This window comes from Asparagus officinalis, chromosome 4, assembly GCF_001876935.1.
Source record: "Asparagus officinalis chromosome 4, Aspof.V1, whole genome shotgun sequence".
Taxonomy (NCBI): domain Eukaryota; kingdom Viridiplantae; phylum Streptophyta; class Magnoliopsida; order Asparagales; family Asparagaceae; genus Asparagus; species Asparagus officinalis.
This window is the reverse complement of record NC_033797.1, coordinates 77,939,487-77,967,280: the sequence shown is the minus strand read 5'-3', so window position 1 is coordinate 77,967,280 and position 27,794 is coordinate 77,939,487. Positions and strand designations below refer to the sequence as shown.

General features: G+C 36.3%; 2 protein-coding genes across 4 annotated transcripts; both read left to right on the top strand.

Annotated features, from left to right (window-relative positions):
- LOC109838964 lies at positions 466–17,738 on the top strand. The gene is made up of 4 exons (XM_020407396.1): positions 466–881; positions 17,220–17,432; positions 17,510–17,597; positions 17,692–17,738. Exons 1-4 carry the CDS (start codon positions 855–857, stop codon positions 17,736–17,738), a joined length of 375 nt encoding a protein of 124 aa, XP_020262985.1. The 5' UTR covers positions 466–854.
- Positions 18,150–19,447, top strand: LOC109836024. 3 transcript variants are annotated; one of them, XR_002245783.1, is made up of 5 exons: positions 18,150–18,230; positions 18,308–18,395; positions 18,490–18,606; positions 18,884–18,983; positions 19,096–19,447. XR_002245783.1 is itself a non-coding variant. In XM_020403965.1 (5 exons), exons 2-5 carry the CDS (start codon positions 18,393–18,395, stop codon positions 19,277–19,279), a joined length of 441 nt encoding a protein of 146 aa, XP_020259554.1. In that variant the 5' UTR covers positions 18,150–18,230; positions 18,308–18,392; the 3' UTR covers positions 19,280–19,447. The 3 variants fall into 3 exon arrangements, 2 of the variants coding, with proteins under 2 accessions (XP_020259554.1, XP_020259555.1); XM_020403965.1 differs by having other exon boundaries at positions 18,847–18,983; XM_020403966.1 differs by having other exon boundaries at positions 18,175–18,230; positions 18,323–18,395; positions 18,847–18,983.

The following is a 27,794-nucleotide window of genomic DNA, read 5'->3' as shown; positions in this document are numbered from 1 at the left end:
CAAAAGATCCCCCAGAAAAGTTTCAGAAACTGCAATAAAACCACCAAAAAATTTGTAGAACCGATTTTGTGGATGTTAACTGTTAAGCTTAACAGTAAAGGAGAGATTTATTAGGGGTAAAACGGGATAAAAAAAATTCATTCACAAAGTGATCTAACACCATACATTGGAGGTTTTTGGCAAGGTTTGGGCTCTTTAAGGGCTTTTTCGCACGTTGAAAAAGTCAAAGGGCTTGAGTCTGTTTGCTTTATGATATTGGGCCTAAAGGCAATTTTCCATTTTAATACATTTAAATTGCATGAGATAATTTTTATTTTCTAATTTTAAGTTTTCTAATTTGCTTTGTTTGAATGGGGGTGAATGAGGGGCAGGGGAGGGAAGTTAAATGGATTAACATTGTTTGTGAGTTTTTTTGAAAGGGAATGGAGGGAAAGAAAATAACAAATTTTACATATATCCTCTAACCTCAATTCTATATGATTTGGTTAATCCCCCAAATTGGGGTGCAGAGGAGGTGAATTATTGTGGACCATCATGATACAAATTCAACGGCTAAGAAATGATTCAGCTCCATTTCCTTTGCTAAACTCCCAAACATAATTATTACATTTTCTCTTCCCTTTCTTTTTTTTACTTTATATTGTTTTTCTTAATTTCCCTTATTTCCCTTTCCTCCATTAGTAAATTCCCAAACATAGCATAATAGGTAGAAGAGCTAACCAGTTAGAATTATATTTAAAAAGACTTCTAGAATATATTTCTGCTGTCTATCAAAAGGTTAACCTTGTCTCTGTATAAATTGTTTAATTAGGTCTCTCACGCATGCGAGAACAGCAAGCAAATGGCAACAAGAAATGATATCCACATGGGGAGATCTTCAGGTAGGTATAGCAGTCATTTGGCTTGTTCACATGTCCGTAAAAATGTCAACTTGAGACTTAATTTTCCAAGTCCATGGCATAACTGAGTCCGAGCTTTGCTAGTGATTGTAGAGCTTTATGGCTGTCATCCTTGAGATCTTAGCTATTTTTAACCATCATCAAGGTTAAGCTTTGCTAGTGATTGTAGACAATAGATGAAGAGATCGAGGGAGGCCAAACCATATCACTTCATTGATTTTTAATATATATATATATATATATATATGCATTCAAACATGAAAGTATCGGAAAATGACAATACCATAGTTCTAATTTTACAGAACGAGCGCTCCATAATTAACGTGGAAAACAAACTAAAGGTAAAACAAATCATATGAGTCATGACTTTTATATTTATTGAGTTACAAAAATCGGATGTTTTTGGACTTTCTTTCCTGCAATTTGGACCTTGATTTAAGTAGGTTTAAGCTAGGAAAGATCTACGTACGGTTTAGTTCTTGATGAGGCGAAGGTTTGCATGCTACATTTGTGTATTTATACACCAACAAAGACATTGTCGATGTCCCGCTAAATATGTAATGGTCATGCACGTGCCTTAGATTGGTAGACATAATTCTAAGCTGGCAATAAGCTAGCTAGATGAACTAGCTATCGACGGACTTAATGTACAGTCCTTCTCATCAAATTTTGAATCTAATTAAGTTAGACCAAAATACGTTGTGTAAATACGGTGAATCCAAAAATATATAGGGGCTCTAAATGATTGGTAATTTTACTTTTTCTTGATGGATGGTGAACTTTAGATTATAAGAAATGGGGCCATGGCAAAAGAAACATAAAATCAAAGGTACATATGGGAATGATGCGTCGACCCATATGCACGTTAGCACCTATAAGTTTAGTTACATTTGAGTGTACGTGACTTTTAGAAAGACTTGCTAGATATACGATCTTCTCTATAGAGGCACGAAGAAAATTCTAGTCTGAAAATTTTCCCTATACAAGAAAGGACGTACAACTAGATAAAATATGAAATAATTCTTAATATGAAAGAATTCTTACTACTAGAGATTTAGTGTATATGAAAAAACAATTTATGTGACTTTTAAGAAAGAATTGCTAGATATACAATCTTCTATATATAGAAGCACAAAGAAATTTCTAGACTGAAAACTTTCACTAAACAAGAACATAAAATATGAAAGAATTCAAACTACTAGAGATTTAGAGGATGAAAAAACAATTTATGTTTGCAATTTTTAATCTCTTGAGGGTTTGAAAAATATTTTATTTCATATATAAAAGGGTGCGTTGATAGTGGGAGTTGACATTATGTTTTAAAGAGTTAATTGCGGATAGACCTTGTGTGGTATTGACCCAAGTGTGAATAACCTACTTAGTAAACTTTTTTAACTCCTTGAAAAGTTCAAAAAAGAGAAAGCAATGGGGGCCAATCCTCACAAATAGAACTCTAGGGTCTATCCGCCTCCTCAAAACTTTTTTAACTATTTTAAAAGTTAAAAAAAAGGCACTGAGGAGGACTGTTCATACAAGTAGAACTATAAATGGTCTAATCATAATTGGATGATACGTGCAAATAACAACGAAATTGATGTAGAATGAGTTGATGTTATGTTTTGGGGCAGTTGGACCACCAAAAGCCCAAGCGAGAGACTTGGTGTGTGTCTATACGTGCGCGCACACACATATGTATATAATATGAAAATTACATATTGTTTTAAATGGAGCCAACCAAAGGCACTGATAATTTGGTTGACCATCATTAGAGTTACGAAATTCCCTCTGAATTGAGAGCTATAATACTTGTGTTAATTTTTTTACTATTTTTAGTAATGGTATAAGAGCGGAGTTTAATTTTGAAACAAATCTATTTTGATCTCAGAATTGCTGATTAGTTTCCTAAATCATAAGGAGTGAACTTAACTATAGTAACATTTATTAAATTATCACTATATTTCGTCAAATGTTCACTAAAGCTAACTAGTTCATATGTAGATTTGGCGAAGGGTTCGAAGAAGAACAGGTTTTGGAGCTCAGGGAACAGTTTTGGAGTTGTTCGGTCGACCGTGATGCAAGGACGATCGACCGAATTCATGCACAGACCCTAGAATCAAGTCTGGACTTGGTGTGGTCGACCGTCGCGGTCGACCGTCATACCCTGTAGGATTTTTCTGGTTCTGTCGTTTGATCGCGGTCGGTCACGAGCTTTGTAGCGGTCGACCGCCAGTCGAGTCAGACCCATATGTGAGTTTCCTATTCTGATTTGGATTGGTGTTTGCTATAAATACAAATACACGTTTTAGGATTTCTTTGGCTTTGATTGGTGATAGAATTAGGGATATTTGGAGCACAGAAAAGAGATATTTTCTGAGCTATTGGTTAGAGTTTTGTTAGAGAGAATTAGAACTTTGTTGGTGAGATTAATTTGTGAGTTTGAGTGATTTGTAATCTCAGTTTGTACTCTTCTTCTCTATTAGTGAAAATCACATCCCCTTCTTGCCCTATGGACGTAGACAACTTGCCGAACCACGTAAAATTGGTTGTTTGTGTTTGTGTTGTTATTTTGCATTGTTTGGTCTTCTCTCTCGACGTTTGGTTTGGTTCCTCGAAGCACATCGGTTTTGGCTTCCGCGCATAACAAGTGGTATTAGAGCTTGGGGTACACTTGGGCTAATTGGAGGAGTAGATCGCTTTGGAAGTTTGTCTAGGACTTTGTTTGGTGATAAATGTAGGATTTTTACTATTGTGGATCTTGTTAACAGTCGTGTGGGGGTGAGATCTTTTGGAGGCCCTCGTTAGGGTTTCAATTGGAGGTAAAAATCTATCTTTTTCAGTTTAGATCTAATCTTTGATTTGTTCCACATTGGTTTGTTCGTGTTTTGAGAAAGATGGCCAAGAAAGAAGGATTTGAGGCTGGGTTATTCAATTATTGGTGTCGTGCATGGATTGTTGAGGAGTGCTTTGACCTGCAGATTGAAGTCCTGTGAGCACATTGGTCTGAGCAAGGAGACCGAGGTGGAGTTTAGCACTTCTATCCATCGATCGAGAGGTCTTCTAGGTGGTGTTCATTCAGGCATTTGGGGACCTTCCAAGGAGGCATCATTGGGAGGTAATTGGTATTTAGTTTTCATAGTTCGAACTGTTCTAGGCATTAGTGGGTTGTAACCAATTCCCTTTCGTGTGAAGTGCTAGAAGTCAACAACAGATGGAGGAAGTGTATTGGCAGAAAGGTGATCCGTTATTCTGATTTTGGTAGTGATCATTTCTTGCGTTTGTGCCAAGCTCACGACAGTTTGAAACACATTATTAGAGAGGAAACATTGGGGCGACGAGATGAGATAACAGTTTTGATGGGTCGTTCCTTCATGGAGGAGGATCGGCGTTGGTTGTCGAGCATTGGATTACAGAGGAGTTTTGGAGCTTTGACATATTTGGGTCATCTTAGTCATAGGTTGTCGACTGCTGCGTTTAGAGTTATTAGATCTGGTGGAGCTGCTTCAGATTTTGTGTTACGTTGGATGTTTGGTTAACCAGCATTTGGTCACATCGAGGATGTGAGATTTGATCTGATTGCATGTTTAGGATTCAGAGGCTCGTTTGGTTATCAGTTGGGAGACTTTGATTTTGTTCTGAGCAGGTATGTCACATTTGACTCTCGGCAAGTGAAGAATGTTAATCAGATTGTTGGGATATCACAGTGAGTGAAGGGTGATGCTACTCCATGTTGGGTGGAGATTACTCCACATACTCCAGATTATACTGCATCGTTTGAGATTCTAGCTGATGTGACATAGATTGAGGATCATTTGGATTTGGATGCAGATGATGAGTTGGTTGATTTGAGTGCAGCTAGTGGACATAGTTTGGATTTGGATATGGCTGTTGGTTCATCTAAGGTGGAGGTGTTTAGTTTGTTTTATTTTGGGGCCATTGGGAGAGCTATCAACCGCAGATTTGTTGGTGAAGAGTTGAGAACTCTTCTATTTGATTGAGGGCCTTTGAAAGCCATTTCGGGGAACAACATGAAGGCTTGATTTCTTGGGCAAGAGAATATGTAGGTAGTCATTTATGATGCAGCCGATTTGGTGAGTTGATACCGATGTTTGTGTTAGCCCTTATGTTTTGATGATGTTTTACAACCACCATTATCGGTACTAATGGCTTATTGAGTGCAAATGTAGTAAATTCATTTATCAAGCTTGTTAGTGCCATAAATGGAGGATTGGATGGAACATACGCTACAACGATGATATCCAAAGGAGGAGGAGGCATAATGATGAAGCAATGTTATTTCAAGAACAACAAATTCATATAGAAGCTTCATCAAAATTAAAGCTATATCAAGACTCAAGAACTTTATTCTATGTGAGGATATTAGCTAGTTTTTATTTTCTCTCTAGTGCTAGAATGTAGGTAAAGAGTTATTGATTTCACTTGAAGCTATTGGGAATCACACACACGTTTTCATACTTATGTTTTTAAGCGTTTTTCACAAAATACTATTTTTTACAAGTATGATGACCTATCTGCAAAATTCTTTTTCCAAACAGTTTGTTTTTAGTATTAAAAACATTTTACAAAGTTTCATAATTTTTAGAGGTCAAATAAATATTTTGTAAATATTTTAGTTAAGTCAAAAATCAGTTTCTGCAATGTATCAGAATGCGGTCGACCGGACCGGTCGACCGCACATATGATCATTCGTTACTGGACTCCAGAGAGTTTGTCGGTCGACCGGCCCAGTCGACCGAAATCTCGATTTTTCTATCGGTCGACCGCGTCGGTCGACCGATGAAGTCTCTGTTTGTTTTCTGGGTTTTCAAAGTTGTTCGCGGTCGACCGGATTTTCAGTCGGTCGACCGAAGTATTTTTTCGGTCGACCGAAGTATTTTTTCGGTCGACCGAAAATCCCTTCGGTCAACCGAAATTTTCTTCGGTCAACCGCGACTTTTTTTTTAAACGGTCGATTGCCTCGTTTGCTGTGCTTTCACTTAACCGTGTTTGGCACAGTCTGTGGTAATGGTCTGAAAAGGAGATTATTTTCTTAATTAAAAAGATTGTGTTGTGTTTTTAAAATGTTTAATCTCTTCTATTTAAACCCTTTCCCCTTCATCTTCCCAGTTGCCCTGACGTTTTGCAAAAACTAGAGAGAGACGATGTCTTCCTGAGAAAAATTTTCAAACCTGTTCTCTGTGTTTTTCTCTGTGGTTTTGTGTGTGTTCACTTCCCAGCTTCAGTAATCCTTCTCTTTGCCATAGGGGTTGTGTAAAGAGAGAGTCTTGCATCTTTTCTTCTGCTGTGTGAGTGAGATCTTGTGTAGATCAACTGTGAGGAAGTGTGATCTGTTGAGATCAAATTGTGTAGTGAGAGATCATGTGGGATCGCTGTGTAGACGAAGTTCCGGCTTCCAAACCGGGTGTGTAGTGGATTTCTCCTCGAGAGTCGGGAGCGGGAACGTAGGTCAGCGGGCCGAACCTCGTTAACACATCGCGCGTCAAGGATAACGATTCCTAACCCTATCTCACTTACTTTAATTGCATCAGTTTATTATGGTTTGCTTGTCTTAATTTTTATTGCATAATTAGAGCCTCTTGACCCTAATCACCCCTCCCCCCCTCTAGGGTCCAACAATTAGTATCAGAGCTTTGGTCTCTATATCAGTTTTTGGTTTAACAACCTTAGAGAAAAGATCCAATGGAGGCCTCTTTGAATATGCATATGTTGGAAGGACAATCCACCACTAGACCACCTCTCTTCACAGGGACCAATTTTGCTTATTGGAAGGCTAGGATGAGAATTTACCTTCGTTGCATTGATCTTGACATCCTAGGGCTCATAGAAAAGAAATATGTAGAGAAGTCCAAAGTTGAGAACATGTCCGATGATGAAAGGCACCAAGCCAATCTCAATGCCAAGGCTATGAACGCCTTAATCTGTGGTCTTTCCCCCAATGAATACAATAAAGTTTGAATACAATAAAGTTTCCACGTGTGCAACCGCATACGAAATTTGGCAAAAATTATGTATCACACATGAAGGAACACCCCAAGTTAAGGAATCTAAGATTAGTGGACTTATGCATGATTATGAGCTATTTAAAATGCTACCAAATGAATCCATTGATGCTATGTTTTCCCGTTTTACTAATATCATCAATGAATTACATGGTCTAGATAAGCAATTATCCATTCAAGAGATGAACTACAAGATACTTCGCTCATTGACTCCGGCATGGGAGCCCAAGGCTACGGCCATTGAGGAAGCTCATGACCTCACTACCTTAGCTCTTGATAGCCTCATCGGAAAGCTCAAAGTGCATGAGAAGAAGCTCAAGGGGAAGGAGAAGGAGGAAGTGCCATCACGTGAAGTTGAGGAGCCGTCACCAAAGTTGAAGACCATAGCTCTCAAAGGAGCTAGTGACAACTCATCTTCGTCGTCGGAGAGTGAAGTTGATTTTTCTAGAGAAGTGGCTCATCTCTCTAGAAGAATCTCTAGACTTATAAAAATGAACAAGAAATTTAACCCCCGATCTAACAACAAGTTTTCCTCTCGTGTAGGTAAATGTTTTGAGTGCAATGAACCGGGTCACATCGCTAAGGATTGCCCCAAGCTCAAGGAAAAGTACATAAAGTATAAGAAGAAGAAGGCTATGTATGCCGGATGGGAAGAATCTGAACCAAGTGACTCTGATAGTGATGAAGAAGGAGCCAAACTTGCTCTTCATGACCCAAATGTTTGTTTCATGGCAAATGAACATGAGGTAATATCCGAGGCCGAAAGTGAATCTTTCTATATGCAATGTGACATAGCTATGACATTAGAAGAGTTGAACTTTGAATTTAAAAGAATGTCTAAAGAATACTCTTCTTTCAAAAAATTGCATGCCTCTTGTGATATTAAGCTAGAACAACTAACAACCTCTCTTGCTCTAAAAGATGAATTGCTTGGAGATCTCGATTTTGAGAACAAGCAATTAAGATCAAAGATTGAAAGACTAAAAATTGAGAGTTGTAGAACTAGACCCACTCATGCTTATGCTAACTATAATCACCATGATAGAAATAGGTTTCATGGTTCTAACATCCATACATACAAAAGAAATTTTGTATGCACTTATTGTATGAGACATGGACACATTTCTACTCATTGTAGAATTAAAGACAATGAAGATTTTTATGGTTTGATATGGGTACCCAAAGGTACCAAAACTACTAACCACCAAGGACCCAAGACATGGGTACCTAAAGCTACTACACCTTCATCTTCTTCTTTTGTAGGGAACGTCACGGCAACGACGTAAGGAGATGTGGTACCTTGATAGTGGTTGCTCACATCATATGACGGGCAACAAAGAGTTATTTGCAACCCTATCAAGGATTGAAGGAGGCAATGTCTCCTTCGGTGGAGGTGAGAAAGGTAAAATTATTGGTATTGGTTCTATTTTCTATTGGTAAGAAACCCTCACCCATTATTGAAGATGTTTATTTAGTAAATGGCTTGAATCATAATCTTCTTAGCATTAGCCAATTAAGTGATAAAGGTTTTGATATTTCTTTTAAACCGGATAAATGCATCATTAGTATGGATGGAAAAATTGTTTTTATTGCAAATCGCAAGTCTAATGTTTACATTTTTGAGATGAATGAGTTAGTGAATCAAGATGTGAAGTGTCTTGCGGCAATTGATGAAAATCCTTGGATTTGGCACAAGAGACTTGGACATGCAAATATGGAGTTAATATCAAAATTGTCTAAGAAGAATCTTGTGAAAGGGCTACCTAGCTTGCACTTCATAAAAGATACAATTTGTGAGGATTGTGCCAAAGGTAAACAAACAAAGTCTTCTTTCAAATCCATCCATGAGGTATCGACTTCTAAACCCTTGCAATTACTTCATCTTGATTTATTTGGTCCTATGCGTGTTACCTCTCTTGGAGGCAAACACTATGTTTTTGTGATTATTGATGATTTTTCTCGTTTTACATGGACAATATTTCTTGCTAAGAAAAATGATTGTTTTGAAGAATTTGCTAATCATGTTAAAAGAATTGAAAATGAAAAGGATTTGAAAGTTGTTAAAATAAGAAGTGATCATGGTGGTGAATTTCAAAATGAATTTTTCTATGATTTTTGTGCTCATCATGGTATAACTCATATGTTTTCCGCTCCTAGAACACCACAACAAAATGGTGTTGTTGAACGGAAAAATCGTACCATACAAGAGATGGCACGCACTATGTTAAACTCATTTGATTTACCAAAATATTTTTGGGCGGAAGCCGTCAATACGGCTTTCCATGTTTTTAATCGTGTTTTGATTAGACCAAAGCTTAAGAAAACTCCTTATGAACTTTATTATGGAAAAACTCCTTTCATTGGTTATTTTCGTGTCTTTGGTTGCAAATGCTTTATTTTAAATACAAAAGATCACCATGATAAATTTGATTCCAAAATTGATGTTGGTATTTTCTTGGGTTATGCACCTCGAAGTAAGGCTTATAGGGTCTTCAATAAACGAAGCCTCGTTGTTGAAGAGTCTATAAACGTTACTTTTGATGAGACTAATGTTGGCTCTCAAGTTGTGTTGCCTAGGAAAGATGATGATGATGATATTGAGGGAGGATTGGACTTGTTGCAAATCAATGACACTCCCTCTATAGAAGTTCAAAAGGATGTGGATAGCACAAACGCTCAAGATCAAGTTGAACCACCTAAAGCTTGGAAATTCACATCAAATCATCCAAAGGAACAAATCATTGGGAGCCCTTCAAAAGGAGTTATAACTCGCTCAAAAGCCTTGAGTGAATGTGGTAATGTTGCATTTCTATCTCAACTAGAACCTAAAAAGGTTAATGATGCTTTAAATGATGAATTTTGGGTTTTGGCTATGCATGAAGAATTAAACAATTTTCAAAGAAATGAAGTTTGGAAGTTAGTTCCTAGACCTAACAATGCTAGTGTTATTGGTACAAAATGGGTTTTTAGAAACAAACTTGATGAACATGGCATTGTAACTAGAAATAAAGCTCGTTTGGTTGCCCAAGGATACAATCAAGAGGAGGGCATAGACTATGATGAAACCTTTGCACCGGTTGCAAGGTTGGAATCTATTAGGATGTTTTTGGCATTTGCTAGTTTTAAAAATTTCAAACTATTTCAAATGGATGTCAAAAGTGCTTTCTTAAATGGTTTTATAGAAGAGGAAGTGTATGTTGAGCAACCCCCCGGTTTTATAGATCATGCTTTTCCTAATCATGTTTACCGGGTACAAAAAGCTTTATATGGGTTGAAACAAGCTCCTAGGGCTTGGTATGCTCGCCTCTCTAGTTTTCTTATTGAAAATGGTTTTTCAAAAGGAACAATTGATAACACACTTTTTGTGAGAAAAAGGAAAAATGATTTCATTTTGGTTCAAATATATGTGGATGACATTATTTTTGGTGCTACTAATGAATCCTTGTGCAAGGAATTTTCTAAAGTTATGCAGGATCACTTTGAGATGAGTATGATGGGAGAGCTTACATTCTTTCTCGGGCTCCAAGTCAAGCAAACTAAGGATGGGATCTTCATTTCACAAAGCAAGTATGCGAAGGAATTGGTGAAGAAATTTAAGTTGGAGAATTCTAAGCATGCGCCTACTCCCATGAGTACTAGTGTTAAGCTTGATGCGGATGAGAGTGGTGAAGATGTGGACCAAAAACTATACCGAGGTATGATAGGTAGTCTTCTTTATCTCACCGCTAGTAGACCCGATATCATGTTTAGTGTGTGTGCATGTGCACGTTTTCAAGCATCTCCAAAAGCATCTCATTTAATTGCGGTTAAAAGGATCATTAAGTATGTTAATGGAACTTTTAACCTTGGTTTATTTTATCCAAGAAGCACCTCTTTTGATTTATATGGTTTTTGTGATGCCGACTTTGCCGGATGTAAGGTAGATCGCAAGAGTACTAGTGGAACATGTCAATTCTTAGGAAATTCACTTGTTTCTTGGGCTTCCAAGAAACAAAATTGTGTTGCATTGTCCACTACGAAAGCGGAATACATTATCGCCGGCTTATGTTGTACCCACGTTTTATGGATGAAACAAAGCTTAGTTGACTATGATTTGAACTTTCAAAATATTAAAATCTTTTGTGATAACACAAGTGCTATAAATATTTCCAAAAATTCGGTTTTGCATTCTAGAACTAAGCATATTGATGTGCGCCATCATTTCTTACGCGATCATGTAGAGAGACAAGATGTATCCCTAGTATTTGTTGACACAAAATCTCAACTAGCGGATATATTTACTAAGCCTCTTGGAGAGGATGATTTTTGTCGCATAAGAAATGGTTTGGGCTTATGCACTATGTGAAAGTTCAACATTGCTTGCTTGTTTAGTTGCATTTTGCATTTCTCTTTACCCCATTTTTTATGGTGACAAAGGGGGAGAGAAATCTCCTCATTTGTTGCATATACTTAGGGGGAGCTCATAGATAGGGGGAGCACTCATCTATAAGCTATTTTTATTTTTATTTTTTGCTCTTATATAATGATTGGTTGTCATCATCAAAAAGGGGGAGATTGTTAGTCCTTATATTTTGATGATGTTTTACAACCACCATTATCGGTACTAATGGCTTATTGAGTGCAAATGTAGTAAATTCATTTATCAAGCTTGTTAGTGCCATAAATGGAGGATTGGATGGAACATACGCTACAACGATGATATCCAAAGGAGGAGGAGGCATAATGATGAAGCAATGTTATTTCAAGAACAACAAATTCATATAGAAGCTTCATCAAAATTAAAGCTATATCAAGACTCAATAACATTATTCTATGTGAGGATATTAGCTAGTTTTTATTTTTTCTCTAGTGCTAGAATGTAGGCAAAGAGTTATTGATTTCACTTGAAGCTATTGGGAATCACACACACGTTTTCATACTTATGTTTTTAAGCGTTTTTCACAAAATACTATTTTTCACAAGTATGATGACCTATCTGCAAAATTCTTTTTCCAAACAGTTTGTTTTTAGTATTAAAAACATTTTATAAAGTTTCATAATTTTCAGAGGTCAAATAAATATTTTGTAAATATTTTAGTTAAGTCAAAAATCAGTTTCTGCAATGTATCAGAATGCGGTCGACCGGACTGGTCGACCGCACATATGATCATTCGTTACTAGACTCCAGAGAGTTTGTCGGTCGACTGGCCCGGTCGACCGAAATCTCAATTTTTCTATCGGTCGACCGTGCCGGTCGACCGATGAAGTCTCTGTTTGTTTTCTGGGTTTTCAAAGTTGTTCGCGGTCGACCGGATTTTCGGTCGGTCGACCGAAGTATTTTTTCGGTCGACCGAAAATCCCTTTGGTCAACCGAAATTTTCTTCGGTCAGCCGTGACTTTTTTTTCAAACGGTCGATTGCCTCGTTTGCTGTGCTTTCACTTAACCGTGTTTGGCACAGTCTGTGGTAATGGTCTGAAAAGGAGATTATTTTCTTAATTGGGAAGATTGTGTTGTGTTTTTAAAATGTTTAATCTCTTCTATTTAAACCCTTTCCCCTTCATCTTCCCAGTTGCCCTGACATTTTGCAAAAACCAGAGAGAGACGTTGTCTTCCTGAGAAAAATTTCCAAACCTGTTCTCTGTGTCTTTCTCTGTGGTTTTGTGTGTGTTCACTTCCCAGCTTCAGTAATCCTTCTCTTTGCCATAGGGGCTGTGTAAAGAGAGAGTCTTGCATCTTTTCTTCTGCTGTGTGAGTGAGATCTTGTGTAGATCAACTGTGAGGGAGTGTGATCTGTTGAGATCAAACTGTGTAGTGAGAGATCGTGTGGGATCGCTGTGTAGGCGAAGTTCTGGCTTCCAAACCGGGTGTGTAGTGGATTTCTCCTCGAGAGTGGGGAGCGGGGACGTAAGTCAGCGGGCCGAACCTCGTTAACACATCGCGCGTCAAGGATAACGATTCCTAACCCTATCTCACTTACTTTGATTGCATCAGTTTATTGTGGTTTGCTTGTCTTAATTTTTATTGCATAATTAGGGCCTCTTGACCCTAATCACCCCCCCTCTAGGGTCCAACAGTTTGGAGAGTGGTCACATTCTCATTTGGGTCTCGACTTATTGTGAATTGAGTCTGTTGTTGTGATTTTGTTTTACTTCGTACTGGACGTAACAAGTGAGACGTTTGGTTGGTGTTGGTCTCGGCTCAGTTTTGAGAAAACTTCGCCGAGGTGGAGAATTATAGATTTGGCGAATGGTTCGAAGAAGAACAAGTTTTGGAGCTCCGGGAATAGTTTTGGAGTTGTTCGGTCGACCGCGGTGCAAGGACAGTCGACCGAATTCATGCACAGACCCTAGAATCGAGTCTGGACTTGATGCGATCGACCGCCGCGGTCGGACCGCCATACACTGTAGGAATTTTTCTGGTTCTAACTCGTTTAATCGCGGTCGACCGCGAGCTTTGTGGTGGTCGATCGCCAGTCGAGTCAGACCCATATGTGAGTTTCCTGTTCTGATTTGGATTGGTGTTTGCTATAAATATAAATACACGTTTTAGGATTTCTTTGGCTTTGATTGGTGATAGAATTGGGGATATTTGGACCACAGAAAAGAGATATTTTCTGAGCTATTGGTTAGGATTTTGTTAGAGAGAATTAGAACTTTGTTGGTGAGATTAATTTGTGAGTTTGAGTGATTTGTAATCCCAGTTTGTACTCTTCTTCTCTGTTAGTGAAAATCCCATCCGCTTCTTACTCCGTGGATGTAGGAAACTTGTCAAATTGTAAAATTAGTTGTTTGTGTTTGTATCGTTATTTTTCATTGTTTGGTCTTCTCTCTCGGCGTTTGGTTTGATTCCTCGAAACATCGGTTTTGGCTTCCGCGCACAACATAATATTGAAGAGTTGCAGGTCCGAGTTTTCACCTCACATATTTATTTTAATGTAGTAAGAGACCCAAAACCTATGTGGACCACATATTTTTATGCATTAAATAAATAATGTTTTGCATATAGATCCAACCTGTGAACTAATTCATTTTTTATCTCACAAACTTTACAAACCATTTTTTAGACCAAATTAAAAAGGTTTCGCGCACAACAAATGATGCATAGAAATTATAAAGATTTTGTTTTGCCTATAAACCCAACATTTTACCTCTGTTTTTTTTAATTTATCATTTTCCTTATGCACCCAAAGTCTCACTCTCATTTATTTTTAAATCCGCATACATCCAAAAACACTTTTAAAGTGAAAATACTTCACCTAAAGTTTTACTTTACTTTTTTTTAAAACCTATATACCCACTTTTGAAAAGATTTGTTTCTACAAAATCAAATTTCTCCCATTTAATTTTTACACTATGGTTTTTATTGCCATAAATCTAAAGTTTTACCCAATTTATATTCAAACTCACACACTTTCAAAAAAGGTTTTCTATCTATAAACTTAAAATATTACCTCTATTTATTTTTAAAAACCCACCCTCTTTCAGAAATCACCCTTAGTCCTAAAATATCCAAATACAATACTTTGCTAAAAGGTGTAAGTTACTATATCGTATTGTCACTTTTTGCACCTTTTTCTAAGTTGTTATGTAACAGAATTCTCAAACCATTTGTCAATTTTTTTTACAAGTGCTAATGTGATAGTGTTAAAGGTAATTAGCTTTTTAATCTATAAACCTAAAGTTTTATTCTTATTTAATTTTATAATCATTCACATTTAAAACATACTTTTTTTATAAATCTGAAGTCTTACATATTATTTTTAAACTCATCCACCTTCAAAATCATCACTCGTGGACACAAACTACTCAATCATATTATTTTTAACTCATTTTGTATTTAACTGCTTGATGTAGAGTATCACTTGTTATATTTTGTCATTACTTGCACTAATAGAAAATCGAACAAACTAGACGGAACAACCTAGACGGAAATATTTCGGTCTAGTTTGAGGTTTTCTAGACGGAATTTTCGGTCTAGAATGCCAAACTAAACGGAAATATATATATTTTAATTAAAAATAAACCTAGACGGAAATTTTCGTCTAGGTTATCAACCTAGACGAAAATTTCCATCTAGGTTGATCTTAATTTAAAATAATAATAATCAACCTAGACGGAAATTTTCGTCTAGATTGTCTTTTTTATATAAAATAAACCCCCACAAACCTAACTCCTATCAGCTTATCTCCATCTGGTCCGCCCCCCCTCCACGCCCTCTCTCCTCCCCTTGCCCTTCCCCTTTGCTCCACCTCTCTCCCCCTGCCCCGCCCCCCGTCTCCCCCCGCTGCCTCCCCTCGCCCCCTGCTCACGACACTACCCCCCCCCCTTTGGTCGCCGCTAGCCCCCAGTCACACCTACCCCCCACCCCCAATCACGCCCTATAGCCGCTGGGCCCTCTTCCCCACGCTCCCGCGCTCCCCGCCGCCATCCCATTCTCTCGCTCTCCCCCTTCCGCCTGCGCACCCCGCTGCCTCACCGCGCTCCCCACCCTATTGCTCGCCCTCTCGCCATTCACCCTCACCCGCTTCCCCTTCCCCCCCATCCCCTCCCCCGTCGGCGCCGCCTCCCATCGGCTCCCCTCCTCCTCCCCCCACCCCCATCATTCCACCTTCATCCCTCTCCCCGACGCCTATGTTGCTCCCCCTCCGCCACCCCCCTCGTCAACCCCCCCCTCGCTTTCCCCTACGCTGGCTTACACTCCCACCCCTATTCGCCCCCCCCCTCGCACCCTATTCTCTCCCCCCCCCTCACACCCATACCCCCTCGCTACCCTCTCTGCCTACCCTCACCCCCTCCCCGCCCCCATCTCCCCCCGCCACCCATTCGCCGTCACTCACATCGCTGCGCCGCCCACCACCCCCCCATTACCACTCCCCTCCCCCTCCTCGCCCCCCCCCGGCTTCCACTGCCGCACAACCCATACCAGTCTCTTCGTCTCCCACCCTTCGCCCCCCTCCCTCTCCTCTTCATTCTCCAACATCTCCTCTTCTAACGTCTCTCCTCGTCTCTTCTCATTCGTCGTTCCCGCCGCTCCTGCAAGTCTTCAACCACATCCCTCCTCTCCTGCAGTCCCCATTTAGGTAAAATTTTTATCTTTTTTAAATTTATGAACTATTTTTTAAACGTATTTACTGTTTTAATTAATTAGTTATTTAGTTTAATTAATTTGTCTAATTAAGCTAATTTTAGTTTAGTTTTGTTTAATTTTAGTTAATTTTAATTTAATTTTATTCAATTTTAGTTTAATTATGTTGACAAGAACTAAAGCCTCATGACCTGAATTATGTTCTTACATAATTTTTATATTGTTTATTACTGAATTTAGTTTAAAATTCATAAATTATGATGTAAAAAATACCCGATTCATGATAGTCCATCACTCCTAATTATGATGTAAAAACTATAAGTAGGTGTGATTATTTAAGTTTATGATGTGAAAATATGTGAAATAAAAAAATTTAAAAATAGAGTGATATATAACACATTATAATTTTTAATAATGTGTTATAATCCAATTTAGATGAATGAAAAAATAACATTATTCCTTGACGTCTGTTCAATAATTACATCTAATTGTTTAGACTTATAATATAAGATAGATGACTCATATTTTGGTAGAAGACGAAGTTCTCCCGGAAATGATCATTTATTTTATATTATATGAATAAAGAATTGGTACTAAAATTCATAATTATTGGATCTGTCCTTCTCGGTCGGGTTAGGAATATAGTAGTGCATACATCCAACTTTGTATACTTTTTATATTTTCATTCTTAAAAGTTTGGGCAGCATGTATTCGTTGTTCTCTGTGTACAATAAGTGTATGTTATTCTGCATTTTGGGCATTTGCTGATATGCATAATAACATCCACACATTATACAGGAAGAACAGTGGGTAGGTGCTGTCGAAATTTTTAAAAAATAAAAATATACAAAGTATATGAAGTTGGATATAAGTACTACTATATTCTTAATGGATAGAAGCCTTCTTATGACAGCCGCTAGATTGGTATAATTAGTTTCTACATACGTTTCAGATATATTTTATGTAGAAAAATATTCATATTGTTAAATGATATATGAACGTATGTTTGATGTGTGTTATATGTATAAGAGTCATGAATGTACTAGTAGTTGTGATATTAATTGTGAGTTTCTACGTACATCATCATTCCTTATTTTTATTTTCAAGAACTACCATGGACCGCCTACGAGGAGATATGGTATGATCTTATGGTAACTTTATATTACTTTAACTTTTCATTTATAATAATTAGTAATTAGTATTAAATTATCCTAACTGAATGTGTATACAAATCTACAGGAAAGCTTCTGCCTTGAGGATTTTGAGAGGGCTTGGCATTATATTTTTAATGTCAAGGTTGAAGCGGTCCTCAAACAATGGAGGCATGAGATTAAGCACGAAACCTATGATAGGTATTCGAAGGACTGGCAGAGGTTTTTAAACCTCGACGATAAAGTTGACGAGCTTCATTTCACGACTCTCCTCATGTATTGGGACAGCGTTGCCGCCCAGGTTAGTTTCATGAAAACTACACTAAAACCTTGAGATATTCCTTAATTGCATATTTACTGAAATATACTTTTTAAAAGAATAAATCAATGAAGGGATCAGAGAATAGAAGGAAGAAGATGCATGACCACCACTTAGGCGTACACTCCTATGCCAACCTAGAGAATGGTTATTGTCGGGATACAGTATATGTCATTTAAAACTTTAAATGATCTTAATACTTAGTATGACTATGAAATCTCATAAATTTATAATATGACAGGGAAAATCAAGAATGTTGATACACTTGAAGGCAATGGCGACATATGATACTTTCAGTGATCGATATAGGGGTGAGGACAAGAATCGGGATAAGATTAAGGCAAATCTCGAGTTGGTGGTGAGCCTTATATATAACTTAATTAGTATTATTTACTCTATTTCATTGTTAATATTACGAAAAAACAAGAACACAAATAATATGGTCTTTACAGAGGAATATATGACATGTGGATCTTATGGTAACTTTATATTACTTTAACTTTTCATTTATAATAATTAGTAATTAGTATTAAATTATCCTAACTGAATGTGTATACAAATCTACAGGAAAGCTTCTGCCTTGAGGATTTTGAGAGGGCTTGGCATTATATTTTTAATGTCAAGGTTGAAGCGGTCCTCAAACAATGGAGGCATGAGATTAAGCACGAAACCTATGATAGGTATTCGAAGGACTGGCAAAGGTTTTTAAACCTCGACGATAAAGTTGACGAGCTTCATTTCACGACTCTCCTCATGTATTGGGACAGCGTTGCCGCCCAGGTTAGTTTCATGAAAACTATACTAAAACCTTGAGATATTCCTTAATTGCATATTTACTGAAATATACTTTTTTAAAGAATAAATCAATGAAGGGATCAGAGAATAGAAGGAAGAAGATGCATGACCACCACTCAGGCGTACACTCCTATGCCAACCTAGAGAATGGTTATTGTCGGGATACAGTATATGTCATTTAAAACTTTAAATGATCTTAATACTTAGTATGACTATGAAATCTCATAAATTTATAATATGACAGGGAAAATCAAGAATGTTGATACACTTGAAGGCAATGGCGACATATGGTACTTTCAGTGATCGATATAGGGGTGAGGACAAGAATCGGGATAAGATTAAGGCAAATCTCGAGTTGGTGGTGAGCCTTATATATAACTTAATTAGTATTATTTACTCTATTTCATTGTTAATATTACGAAAAAACGAGAACACAAATAATATGGTCTTTACAGAGGAATATATGACATGTGAATAATCTAACACATTGACCTAGTAGTAAAAAAATTTGCAAGTAAGTCAATTTGGTATTTACCTTGAATAATTATTATAATGAAGCTACAACTAATTTGATATTTGTAAAATTATATTTGTGCTTTAGGAGGGTTTTGAGACTGCAACTATTGAGTATGCAACAGTGTACATGTTGCAGGAGGGAGAACAAGGTGAGCCGGACTCTCACATGCTTTCTGCAGAGGATAACATCACTCTCACTCAGAACCTGATGGGAGATAATAGGTAGGGATGGTAAAAAATCAAATCAATTTGAATACTTCGTTTCTATTTATATTTGTTTAACATTATTGAAATTCGAGAGAAAAATCTAATATTTATTTCTCCCTAATAATAGGAGAGGAAGATATCCTTTGCATGATGTTGGAACTTCACCAAGGATAAGCAAAAAATCATCCATAGCATTCTCCATGCCATCTACAATAATGAGAGCAGCCCCAAGCAGTTTCAAAGCTATGTTATTTGTCCTACGTATCTCTGCATATTTGTTTCACAAGATTGACCTAGAGTTGCATATTTAGGTGACTAATGATGAGCAACAAAGTGAGGAGGGCCAACATGATGGACGATGTCATAGCTTATGTTATAAAATATTTAGGCGGTGTGATTCCCTATAGCGTGTATGGTGGTATCATACAGCTCATTGTAGGATTGAAAAATTAAAGTTTGATTGATTTATTATTTTAAGAAATGGGTTCGATCACTTGGTACGAATCCGTTACAATCACTCACACTCTCTCTCGATTACAAAGGAAGAGAACATTAATTTGACTTCTCTTTTGTTTAAAAATGGGTTCTTCAAAACAACTATAAAATACCCAAATAAATACTTTAGTTTAAACTAAACCAGAGCTTTGCTTAAATTGTTTGACAACTTTTACCATCAGTGAGTCCTGCTGCATTCTGACATATTAAGTAGGTCAGTCAGCGTTGCAAGCTATACTTACATTTCCCCCAACTTGGATAAGCTTTAAAAAAAAGAAACTGAGAGGCGATAATGTATATGAACTGCTCAAAGTCATCGCAGCACATAAATGACCAGCTACAAACCTCATGTTTAGTCAAAATTTAAAAAAACCATTGATGTAGAACCAAAATCAATTTGAGCTCAACTGCAATTGTTTCTAGCTCATCATGAGGAATATATGTTACAAAATTAAGACTCTTTGCTACTGAATCCAATCAAAAGACCAAAATTATAGGATTTCATTAATTCCTCTTTCATTATTAAAATCACAGAATAATTACCTAAAAAGATGAGACCTTGATGAGTTTGAGCGGCGTCAACGACGACGCAAGCAGCGACGTCCTAAGCGCTCGAGCAGCTACGACTTCAAGATGATGAAGATGAAGGATCGGAGAATGGATCTCATGGAGGAGGATCTCGTGGCGGCGCACTGGAGCTTGTGGAGGAGGATCAAAATCAGCACAGACTCAATCATACCCGAGAAAAGGAAAAGATGATGAAGAATGATGGAATACCTTGTAAGCGGTCACAGTTCTCGGCCACCTTGTGTGAGAGAGATGAGTGAAGGAGTAGGGATTCGTGGTGGGGGACTGGATCTCATGGAGGAGGAGCTCGTGGCGGGTGGCGGGGGACTGGATCTCGTGGAGGAGGAGCTCGTGGCGGCGCACTGGAGCTTGTAGAGGAGGAGCTCGTGGCGGCATGAGATAGATTGAACGAGGAGGATTGGGAGAATGGAGCCCGTGGAAGCAGGTGTTGGCCTTCTTATTTTTATGATGTTTAACAAACAATTTACTTTTAATGTTGTTTGTCTAGTGTTTGTGTTTTCGTATTTATTCTAGGCAAACAACGAGTTGGAGGATGGATGGAATTGCGCATTCACGATCATATCCAATGGAGGTTAGCGGAATAGTGGAGTGAAGCAATGTACATTCAGGTTGAAGATCCAAGTTCAAGCTTCATCCGCAAAGTGTACCAAGTCAAGCTTATTAAAGATCAAGATCAAACTTGGGTAATTTAGTTTAGATTTATATATTATGTGTGTTGGTACTCTAAGCTCAATCATATACACACATACACGTATTTGGTTTTGATATGAAACAATATATATCTTCATATACACTTTTGTTTGTTTCATATTCTATTGTATTTAGAAAAATATTGTGTTTATGGATTAAAGACTTAGTCACACTATTTTCATGTCTCGTATAATGTCTACAAATCCATTCTAAAGTGTTTCCAAGTTGTTTGAACTCGTTTTTGGAAAAATCAAGTTTTTTTGTTCATGTACGTGCATGTGTCCGTGCATGTTTTTACAAAACAGATACGTTTTCACAATTGGGAAATACAATTTGAAAAATTTCTTCATTCACATGTTTATCATCATATATACAAACATTTCCCCAAGTTTTACTAATTTTGGAGTTGTTTTGTTATTTTCAATTGAATTTACAAAACCGAGTTTTTAGCAGTTTTTTAGAAACTGTTTATCTGTGTTCAAACATTTATTTCTATCAACTGGGAAGTGATTTTTCAAAATTTCTTTCTCTATCATATTCATATACATGTCTAGAACCTTCTCTCAAAATTTCATGAATTTTAAAATTGATTTACTATTTTTAATTGATTTTACAAAATCAGATACACAAATTTTCAGAATCTGTCAAAACCTGAAATTGTTTGTGCACGTTACTACAGTGCGGTCGACCACCACGGTCGATCATGCTACAGTATGGTTGACCATGGCGGTCAACCGTACGTAGTTCAGATAGCAGTTTTTGAGTTTTTCTTCTCGCGGTCGATCGCGACGGTCGACCGCCAAAGTTTCTGGAATTTTATGAGTTTCGAAAGTGGCTCGCGGTCGACCGCGAGTTTTCCACGGTCGATCGCCGCTCTGTCTTGTCATTCCCAACGGTTATTTTCTGCAGCCGTTGTTTGGGTCTTTTTGGTCTTTTGTTTAGAGTTTTTGGCTGAGGTTTTGGGAGGCTATATATACCCCTTTGATCTCAGTTCTTCAACAATCCAAGAAATGTTTTTAACTAAGTTTTAACAAGGGTTTAAGTGTTGTTTAAGTTTGTTTAAGAAACTTTTAAGCATTTGAGAGTTTTAGGTTTGTGAAATCAATTTCACAAGAGCTTGAGGAGATCCTATTGGTGCTTGAGCATCCAACCATCCTCATTCAATCTCTTGATCTATTGAGAAGTTTTCTAAACTCTATTTTCTAGCTTTATATCTATTTGCTTGTTTATCATTTTATTAAAGCTAGTTTTGTATTGAGTTTAGATTTGATTTACCTCTTTGTTACACACACCTACATTGAGCTTATTGTATTTTCATGCATAGTATAATTGGGTTGGTGAGAGTTGTAACAATTGAGAGTGAGCTTACATTAAGTTCTCATCTATTGTAGAGAACAAATTATTTGTTATATTGTGAGATTGTAAAATTTTCGGTGAGCTAGAAAACCGAGTGTGAGGAGTATAGACATTGATCGGTGAACGTTAAAAACCGACATTGTGAGTGTTTGTGAACGTTGATCGGTGAGCGTTGAAAACCGACATGTGAGGTGTAAACGTTATTCGGGTGAGCATAGAAAACCCGGTTGTGATAGTGGATTTCTCCCCGGGAGTGGGGAGCGGAGACGTAGGGCAGATGGTCTGAACTCCGTGATCATTTGAGTGTGTTTGAGTTTGTCATTGGCTCATTTTCTTATGCATTTATCTTATATCGCCAATTACCTTTACTCTTGTATATTTTACCCTATCACATTTGTAGTTTGATTATATCACCCTTGTGTTATATATCCTTGCATATATTTTTATCATATAGGATATATCTCATTGTTCATATTATTTATCCTAGCTTACATATCATGTTGTATTTCATACTTGCTAGGATAACTTGTTAATAGTTTTTTAATTAACATAAAATCGGATTAGATTAGCATAAGACCCTAATCACACACACCCCCCCCCCTCTAGGGTCAATAATTGGTATCAGAGTTTGATGTTCTTTGATTTAAGGTCTAATCGCCTTGAGTTAAAGATCCAAGTTATCTTTTTGTGCTAATCCAATTTTTAATTTTTGTATCTTGCTTGCATATATACATTATGGAATTGAACAATGCATCTAGTTTAGGTTATGCTATCAATATTGCTCCTAGATTAGATAATTTCTCCTATGCCCAATGGTGTATTAGATTTAAACTTTTTGTTTAATCTAAACACTTTGATTTATGGGAAATTATAGATGATGCTTACATTATGCTCACTTCGGAGAAATCTAAGTGGAATAAAAATGATCATCAAATGTTTACAATGAACAATATTTTGTTAGAATATTTGCTAAATGCTTTTAATTCATCTATATCTAACAAGTTTGTTCATTTTGATAGTGCTTATATCTTATGAAAATTTATTGAAGCACATCAAGGGGACTTGGAGGCGATCCAAAGGAGACTTGGAGGCGATCCAACAAGCTTTGGTGGATCCGGCTTCAAGTTCATATGGAGCATCATACACACGGCCACTAGGCGATAGCCCTAGTGAGGTTTGCGAGTTCGAATCCACTAATGATTTATCTAGTGATGAACTTGCTTGTGCTAGTGAAAAATTATTGCATGTCTATAACAAATTGCATAAAGATTTTATTGATTTACAAAGCAAGCATGAAAATTTAGAATCCGATCATGAGGAGCTAGTGTCAAAATTGGATGTCATTACAAAAGAAAATACCATGCTTAAAGAAAACAATGACATGTTAATTTTGGAAAATAAAAAATTAACCATATCTATAACTAGCTTATCTCATGAAAAAGATAATGTCATGTTAGAAGTAGAGAACATACAAAATGATACTGCTTCTTTTATAAATGATTATTTATGTTCTACTTCTAAAGTTAATGCTAATATGCCTAATGATGAGTTGAACAATGTCAAATACCACATTTCCTCTTTAGATTCAACTCTAACTACATGCATTAACAATCACAAGAAGCTTATGGATATGTGTGCTAAGTCTAAGCCAAAATCATCTACTCATTATGCACACATATATAGCAAAGTTTACAAGTGCTCCATTTGTGGTCATAAAGGCCATTTATCTAAATTTTGCTATGATGCACATAAACCCACAAAGATTAATATTAATGCTCCTTGTGCATCTCATAAGGCTTATTCATCACACACACATTTACATGCACCTAAAGTTCATCATAAGCATGCTAATGTGTATTCATGTGATTATTGTGGTCGTTTTGGTCATTTGGCCAAATATTGTTTTGATTTGAAAAATAAATCTCATTTACCAAATGTTTCTAGTAGACCACATGTTTTTAAATGTGATGTTTGTGGTAGGTTTGGACATCTTACTAAATTTTGTTATGATATGCAAAAAGCTTCTAAATTGCAATATGTTCCAAATAGACCATTGTTTAAGAATGTTTCTCATTTGCGATATAATTTAAAAGAAAAATCTTTATTTGCAAATGATTCCCGTGCACGAGCTAATGGTCCACAAAAATAAATGGATCTCTTTCATTGCACAAATTACAATCGGAAGGGTCATTTGCAAGATTGTTGTTTTGACCGTGCTAGTGCACTATATGCGCCTAAGAGGGTTCATAACCCTAGGGCTTTGAGCTTAAAAGATAGGGGTCATGTCTCTAAATCTCTTGGTACCAAGAATTCTTGGGTACCAAAACAAATTTGATTTTTAAAACCAATTACTTTAGTGATTTTTATTTTTCTTTGTCTTGGTTTTGAAAATTATGCTTTGAAATCTTTGAATATGAAAACAATTTTTCTCTGATTAATTTTTTTTTTCATGACTATTAGTTTCGATTTTAAATGAGAGGTTTGTAATTATATACCCTCCGGGTTTATTGGGTGTTTATTCCCAAATCATGTTTACCGGATGCTAGAATGATTATATGGGTTATAACAAGCTTAAGAGCTTGATATATTGTTACCTCTCTTGAAATTCTTTTATCAAAGATTTTGTTTTGAATTATTTCTTTGAATTCATTATATTTCACTTATATGATGATATTTATGTGTTTGTGCTTATGGATCATCTATTCGTGCCTTATAATGTATTCCATATGTGGTTTGATCAAATCCCACAAAGAAAATTCTCTTGATTGATCAAACATCATTTTTGGATTTAAACTTTGATTTATGATTTCTTTTGGTTGATTTGTTTTCATTTGAAAACTTTTTGCATGACTCTCATGTTCCTCTTCTTTGATTTCATAAATCTATTCTTTTATATGGTTTTTATATTTATTGTGTTAATGAGACACTATTTTCATATTGACATATTTATATGTGTTCTCATTATCTTCATGTATGTGAGTAAATTTTTAGCATATTCATGTATGCTTGCTCACATATATTTTTTGTTAATGAGACACTATTTTCATTTTGACATATTTATATGTGTTCTCATTATCTTTTTTGTATGTGAGTTATGTTTAGCATGTTTTTAATCTACGCTTTCTCACATATGTATGCCTTAGCATTCATTCATATATTCTATATGGCATTTTGATAGGGGGAGCAATCCCTATATCTTTCTATGTGTTATACTCACCCATGCATATTGATAGGGGGAGCTTTCGCTCTCTTCATTCCTTTGTCCCCTTTTTGATGTTGTCAAAGGGGGGAAAATATTATGAGTATATTCTTTCTTGTTTATATGCATGATATATTATACATTGTATATTCATTTCCTTTCATGCATATATCCTTTTTGTAAATTGTTTGTCATCATCAAAAAGGGGGAGATTGTTGGCCTTCTTGTTTTGATGATGTTTAACAAACAATTTATTACTAATGTTGTTTGTCTAGTGTTTGTGCATTCCTATGTATTGTAGACAAACAACATTGTTGGAGGATGGATGGAATAGAGCTTCAACGATCATATCCAAAGGAGGTTGGCGGAATGTCGGTGAAGCCTTGCAATTCAAAGTTAAAGATCAAGTTCAAGCTTCATCCGCATGTGTACCAAGTTGAGCTACAATGAAGATCAAGATCAAGCTTGGATAATATATATATAGTCATATATATATATATATATATATATATATAAGTTTTGATTTTCAAGTTTAAATATGAAACAAATACATATTTATATATATACATGTTTGTTTTCATATGGTTAAGTTGTTTTTGTTTAGTTATGTAGATATGAAACAATATAAATCTTCATATACACTTTTCTTTGTTTCATATTCTATTGTATTTAGAAAAATATTATGTTTATGGATTAAAGACTTGTTCACACTATTTTCATATCTCGTATAATGTTTACAAATCCATTCTAAAGTGTTTCTAAGTTGTTTGAACTCGTTTTTGGAAAAATCAAGTTTTTTTGTTCATATACGTGCATGTTTTTACAAAACAGATACATTTTCACAATTGGGAAATGCGATTTGAAAAATTTATTCATTCACATGTTTATCATCATATATACAAACATTTTCCCAAGTTTTACTAATTTTGGAGTTGTTTTGTTATTTTCAATTGAATTTACAAAACCGAGTTTTTAGCAGTTTTTCAGAAACTATTTATCTGTATTCAAATATTTATTTCTATCAACTGGGAAGTTATTTTTCAAAAATTCTTTCTCTATCATGTTCACCTACATGTCTATAACCTTCCATAAAAATTTCTTGATTTTTGGAGTTGATTTACTATTTTTAATTGATTTTATAAAATCAGATACACAAATTCCCAGAATCTGTCAAAACCTAAAATTGTTTGTGCACGTTGCTACAGTGCGGTCGACCGCCACGGTCGACCGTACACAGTTCAGAGAGCAGTTTTTGAGTTTTTCTTCTAGCGGTCGACCGCCAAAGTTTCTAGAATTTTGTGAGTTTCGAAAGTGGCTCGCGGTCGACCGCGAGTTTTCCACGGTCGACCGCCGCTCTGTCTTGTCATTTCCAACGGCTATTTTCTACAGCCGTTGTGTGGGGCTTTTTGGTCTTTAGTTTGGAGTTTTTGGCTGAGGTTTTGGGAGGCTATATATACCCCTTTGATCTCATTTCTTCAACAATCCAAGAAATGTTTTTAACAAAGTTTTAACAAGGGTTTAAGTGTTGTTTAAGTTTGTTTAAGAAGCTTTTAAGCATTTGACAAAGTTTTAACAAGGGTTTAAGTGTTGTTTAAGTTTGTTTAAGAAGCTTTTAAGCATTTGAGAGTTTTGGGTTTGTGAAATCAAGTTTGTTTAAGAAGCTTTTAAGCATTTGAGAGTTTTGGGTTTGTGAAATCAATTTCACAAGAGCTTGAGGGGATTCTATTGGTGCTTGAGCATCTAACCATCTTCCTTCAATCTCTTGATCTATTAAGAAGTTTTCTAAACTCTATTTTCTAGCTTTATATCTATTTGCTTTTTTATTATTTTCTTAAAGCTAGTTTTGTATTGAGTTTAGATTTGATTTACCTCTTTGTTACACACACCCACATTGAGCTTATTGTATTTTTATACATAGTATAATTGGGTTGGTGAGAGTTGTAACAATTGAGAGTGAGCTTACATTGAGTTCTCATCTATTGTAGAGAACAAATCATTTGTTATATTGTGAGATTGTAAAGTTTTCAGTGAGCTAGAAAACCGAGTGTGAGGAGTATAGACGTTGATCGTTGAACGTTGAAAACCGACATTGTGAGTGTTTGTGAACGTTGATCGGTGATCGTTGAAAACCGACATTGTGAGGTGTAAACGTTATTCGGGTGAGCGTAGAAAACCCGATTGTGATAGTGGATTTCTCCTCGGGAGTGGGGAGCGGAGACGTAGGACGGAAGGTCCGAACTCCATGATCATTTGAGTGTGTTTGAGTTTGTCATTGGCGCATTTGCTTATGCATTTATCTTATATCGCCAATTGCCTTTACTCTTGTATATTTTACCCTATCACATTTGTAGTTTGATTATATCACCCTTGTGTTAGTTTATATATCATTGCAAATATTTTTATCATATAGGATATATCCCATTGTTCATATTACTTATCCTAGATCACATATCATGTTGTATTTCATACTTGCTAGGATAACTTGTTAATAGTTTTTA